At 49.3% G+C, this 5,321-nt stretch overlaps 1 protein-coding gene across 1 annotated transcript in view; it reads left to right on the forward strand.

Moving 5' to 3' along the window:
* Positions 1 to 398: 398 nt before the first annotated feature.
* LOC103254312 (DENN domain-containing protein 2A-like) overlaps positions 399 to 5,321 on the forward strand; it is an 11,889-nt gene continuing 6,966 nt past the window's right edge. The window contains exons 1-3 of the mRNA XM_008052438.1: positions 399 to 581; positions 2,676 to 2,717; positions 4,825 to 4,942. Coding sequence (XP_008050629.1) covers positions 429 to 581; positions 2,676 to 2,717; positions 4,825 to 4,942 — 313 coding nt within the window. The 5' untranslated portion in view covers positions 399 to 428. The remainder of the gene's footprint in view (positions 582 to 2,675; positions 2,718 to 4,824; positions 4,943 to 5,321) is intronic.

Raw genomic sequence — 5,321 nt, forward strand, 5'->3', positions numbered from 1 at the left:
TGATCGCATGCACCTATAGTTCCAGCTACTTGGGAGGCTGAGACAGAAGGATCGCCTGAGCCCAGCAGGTTGAGGCTGTGGTGGCCATAAGCTTGCCACTGCACTCCAAGCCTGGGCAACAGAGTGAGACTCTGATTCACACACACAAAAATAAATAATCCAGGGTATTAAAAGATTCCCTGTAGCTGTGTCTCAAAGCCTTTCGCATAGGCTCTGAGTGCCTGGTCCAGCCTGTGCTGTGACTGAGTTTTGCCCTCTCCCCAGTAAAGCACACAGGATGTTATGCCTTTCCTCCCAGTCTGCCTTTGGGATGCACCTCCTCCCACAGAGGTCTGGGGCCTGAGAAGGCCCGTCCTTCACCCTTGCTGAAGCCACCTCCTCTCTGTTCTCTCCCTGGCTGCAGCACCCTGTCCACGTGCTGCCATGCGATGGTGGCGCTCATCTACCCCTTCACCTGGCAGCACACCTACATCCCAGTGCTGCCGCCGGCCATGATCGACATAGTGTGCTCGCCCACGCCCTTCCTCATCGGTCTCCTGTCCAGCTCGCTGCTGCTGCTCAGGGAGCTGCCACTGGAAGAGGTGAGCTGCCACCTGTCCCAGCTACCCCTTCCTCCCTTCCCCCCAGGTGCTGACCAAAGCCCTGCAAGCGCGAGGAGTAGTTCAGGGGAGTGGCTCAGAACCCGGGAGCTGGGAGCCACCAGGGCTTTGTCTGTCAAGGGTCCTGCTTGGATTCTGCCACAGTCCCCCTTGGTGCCTGCAAACACTGTTTTCTATTCCTAATGAAATGCCTGTTGTGAGCCTCCATTGAGAAAGAAGGTAATTAATAACTTAGCCATGTCAAAGCTCTGAATTCATAAAAACCATAAATAGTCCTGCCCTCCCTCCTGACCCACTGCCCCCGCTAAAGGAAGAAGCCAGTGAAGAGCCCGCAAGAGATGAAATTGAGGCTTGGATGGTAACAATGACAAAGGCTGTGCCCCTGGGTGAGGTCCTTTTTCATAGCTGTTGAAAAGACAACCACCAAAATGTATGTATGTTTTATGTTTTTATTTACTGAGTTGGTATCTCACTCTGTCGCCCAGGCAGGAGTGCAGGAGCACAATCCCAGCTTATCACTACCTGGACCTCTTGGGCTTGGGCAGTCCTTCCACTTCAGCCTCCAGATAGGTGGGACTACAGGTGTGCGCGACCACGTCCAGCTAATTTTCTGACTTTTTGTAGAGACAAGGGCTCACTGTGTTGCCCAGGCTGGTCTCAAACTACCAGGCTCTACTGATTCTCCCACCTCAGCCTCCCAAATTGCTAGGATTTCAGGAGTGAGCCACCAGCCTGACCCAAAATGTTTTTAATTGTCAAGTTCTGGGTTTTCAGTTTAGAATCATGGTGGGGAAAGTCCTACTTGGTGCTTCTGGAGTTATTAAGTCCCAGTTCCTTCCTCTTACTAGTTTCTGGCCCTGTGTTCTGGGGACTTCCATCATTACAGGAGGGAACCACAGGAACTAAATTACATTGCTTGACCGGGCATGGTGGCTCACGCCTATAATCCCAGCATTTTGGGAGGCCGAGACGAGAGGATTGCCTGAGACCAGGGATTCAAGACCAGCCTGGGTAACTTGGCGAGACCTCATCTCTACAATAAATCAAAAAAATTAGCTGGGTATGGTGGCGCGTGCCTGTAGTTCCAGCTACTTGGAAGGCTGAGGCGGAAGGATCACCTGATCCCAGCAGGTTGAAACTGTGGTGGCCGTGAGTGTGCCACTGCACTCCAATCTGGGTGACAGAGTGAGACCCCAACTCAAAAAAAAGGTTAACCGCCAGCCTCGGGGCTTCCAGTGCAGGGTGTAGATTGTGAGCAGTTTATCTGATACCCTATGCTCCCGCCAGTGGCTTGGTTCAGCCCTAGAGGGTATAAGTGAGAAGAATGGAAAGAGGCCCTTAGTGGGATCTCTGGGATATGGTAGTGCCACTACTTTCAGCTGTTTCAACAGTGGCAGTGGTCTCCAGGTCCCTAGCTCTTCCTCCAGCATAGCCAGTGTCCTTGACTGGACCTGAGTGAGGGTCTCACCCCTGGGGTTGCACTTGTGTGACCCTGCAAATGAACTTTGCACTCCAGGCACCTCACTTGTCTCCCCTTGGTCCTGGCCCAGGGCCTTGTTCCCACTCTGAGGCAGAAGGGGAGGTGCTTCATCCTGAAAGCCTTCGTCTATGAAAGCCACCACCTTCAGCCTGATCTTGTCTCCAGGCTTGTTTCTCTCCTCTTCTTCCTGAAGAAAAAGGACCAGGTTAAGTGAGCAGCAGAGGGGAAGGAGGAGGGAGAAGCTCTGGGTGGGAACAAGTAGCAGCCACTAGCATCTCTTGCCCACCTCAGTGACCCACATCCTAAAAACCAGTCCAAGAAGCTCTGACTTAGCCAGTCAGAGAGCAGGACAAGGAGTCCAGCCCACGGTACACATGTGTCCCAGCCTTCAGTCTGAGTGTTGAAAGCTTGCAATTCAGGAAAGCCTCTGCCCCACCCCCTCTTCATCGTCTGTGGCTGTAGTGGCAATGACAGGAAACCACAAATGGTTCACCCCAGCTGCCTCTTTAGGAGCCAAGAGGGAAGCAGGCTAAACGTCCTTCTCTATCCCAAAAACCCTGAAGACAACAACAGTCCCTTCTCCCCTTGTCTTGTAGGTCCTTGTGGTCGACCTTGTCAACAGTCGGTTCCTCAGGCAGGTGAGTAAGAAGGCTAGTTATAGCTGGGTGCAGTGGCTCACGCCGGCTGAAATCCCAGCACTCTGGGAGGCTAAGGTGGGAGAATGACTTGAGTCCAAATGTCCCAGACCAGCCTAGGCAACAAAGTGAGACCTTGTCTCTACAGAAAATAAAAAATTATCTAGGCATGGTGGTACACACCTATAGTCCCAGTTATTCGGGTGGCTGAGATGGAAAGATCACTTGAGCCTAGGAGGTCAAGGCTGCAATGAGCCATGATTATGCCACTGCGCTTCAGCATAGGTGACAGAGTGAGACCCTGACTCAAAAAAAAGGCCAGTTTCAATCTTTGTCTTTCCCTCTTTGCTGTTCAGGCTCAGCTCTCCAGCCCTGGAAAGTCTCCTTGGTACACCTGGGATTGCAGGCAGACGGTGCCGTGCCCAGGCCAAGGCCAGACTGAGAACAAGACCGAAAGCCTGCCATAGAGGAGGGGTGGACAAAGGCTTGATTTCCATGTGTTCTGACAATTTAAAAAATTGAATCTTTCTTTGTATTGCTTATAACTAGAGGCCCTATCTTTTTCAATATACTCTAAGGAATACTTAATGGTAGAGTTCATGATATAACATTAAGTGGAAAGAATTGGGACACAAAATTTTTGTTATTTTGCTTTTTAGAGTTGGGATATCACTGTCACCGAGGCTGAAGTACAGTGGCACGATCACAGCTCACTATTGCCTCAACCACCTAAGCTCATGCGATCCTTCTACCTCAGCCTCCTGAGTTGCTGGGATTATAGGTGTGTGCCACCATACCCAGATAATTTTTTTTTGTTTTTGTAGAGACTAGGTCTTGCTGTGTTGCCCAGGCTGATCTCGAACTTCTGGGCTCAAGCAGTCCTCTCACCTCACCTTGGCCTTGCAATGTGCTGGGATTACAGACCTGAGCCACCATGCTGGGCCTAATCTTATTTTTGTAAAAGGAGAGAAAAAAAGAAAGGAAAAAAATATATATTTGTGTGTGTGTGCATTGTAAAAGAAAAAAAAAGAAAACACACCAAAACATTAATGCTGCTTATCTTAGGGAGGGAAGCTGACAGGGAGACAGATCATAAGTTATTTTGAATTGTTTGAATACTTTTTTTTTTTTTTTGAGTTGGAGTTTCACTCTGTCACCCACGGCCACTGTAGCCCCCACCTCCTGGGCTCAAGTAATCTTTCCACCTCAGCCTTCCAAGTAGCTGGAACCACAGGCACACACCACCACACTCGGCTAATTTTTTGATTTATTGTAGAGATGAGGTCTCACCAAGCTCAGGTAATCCTCTCATCTCAGTCTCCCAAAGTCCTGGGATTATAGGCATGAGCCACCATGCCTGGCCTGTTTTAATACTTTCATGTATTTTCTTGTGTGTGTGTGTGTGTGTGTGTGTGTGTGTGTTGGAGTCTCACTCTGTCACCCAAGCTGGACTGCAGTGACATGCTCACAGACAATGCAGCCTCGACCTTGCTGGGCTCAGGAATCCTTCCACCTAGCCTTCTAAGTAGCTGGAACCACAGGTGCATGCTACCACACCCAGCTTATTTTTTTATTTATTATAGAGATGAGATCTCACCAAGTTGGTCTCAAACCTCTGAGCTTGGGCAATCCTCTCACCTTGGCCCCCCAATGTGCTGGGATTATAGGCATGAGTCTCTGTGCCTGGCCATTGCTAGCACTTTCTTTTTTTTTCTTTTTTTTTTTTTTTTTTTTTAATTAATCAGTATTTTTATTATAGTTTTGTGGGGTACAGTTAAGGATTAGGTGTACAATTACGTTTCATTCAGACACCCTGTTGATAAGAGGTGTTTTCCCAGCCCCAGACAGATGCTAGCACTTTCAAAGGTAGTCATATTGCATTTCTTCTTCACAAGGTGCATATTGATGGGCAGTCTGTTTTATAATGGGGAAACAGGCTCACACAGCTTATAAAAAGATCAAGGTTAAAACCTCAGACCTCTGGCTCTCAATTGTTCCTTTCACAAAATTGGGAACTGAGCCAGGCCTGCCCTATGGTATATCCATTGTGTCGTGCAACCAGGACAAAGCCATCGTGTCCAGACACCTACTAGCTGTGTCTGCCTTACAGATGGATGATGAGGACTCCATTCTGCCCCGGAAGCTTCAGGTAGCCCTGGAACACATTCTGGAACAGAGGAGTGAACTGGCCTGTGAGCAGGATGATGGGTCCCCGGACTGCAGGCATGGTAAGTACTCAGCCACCTTCCAGGGCATCTCCCTCACCCATCCTGGGGGTCAGGGAGCAAATAGACGATTCATACATTCCTCTTGGCCCTGGACCAAGTAGGAAAAGGGGAAACATAACAAGAGATACCGGGAGTTCAATCTCTTCATCTGGATTTAATTTTAACAATGAATTGTGGGGAAACGTTTCCCACTTCCCCATTTTGGCCCTAAGATATCTGTTTAAAGGAAGAAAAGAGGCCAGGCACGGTGTCTCGCGCCTATAATCCCAGCATTCTGGGAGGCCAAGGTAAGAGGATTGCCTTACAAGCCTACGAGAGTCCGAGACCAGCCCAGGCAACTTGGCGAGACCTCATCTCTACAATAAATCAAAAAATTAGC

This window comes from Carlito syrichta, unplaced genomic scaffold (assembly GCF_000164805.1).
Source record: "Carlito syrichta isolate Samal-C Ts95f unplaced genomic scaffold, Tarsius_syrichta-2.0.1 Scaffold274448, whole genome shotgun sequence".
Classification (NCBI taxonomy): Eukaryota; Metazoa; Chordata; class Mammalia; order Primates; family Tarsiidae; genus Carlito; species Carlito syrichta.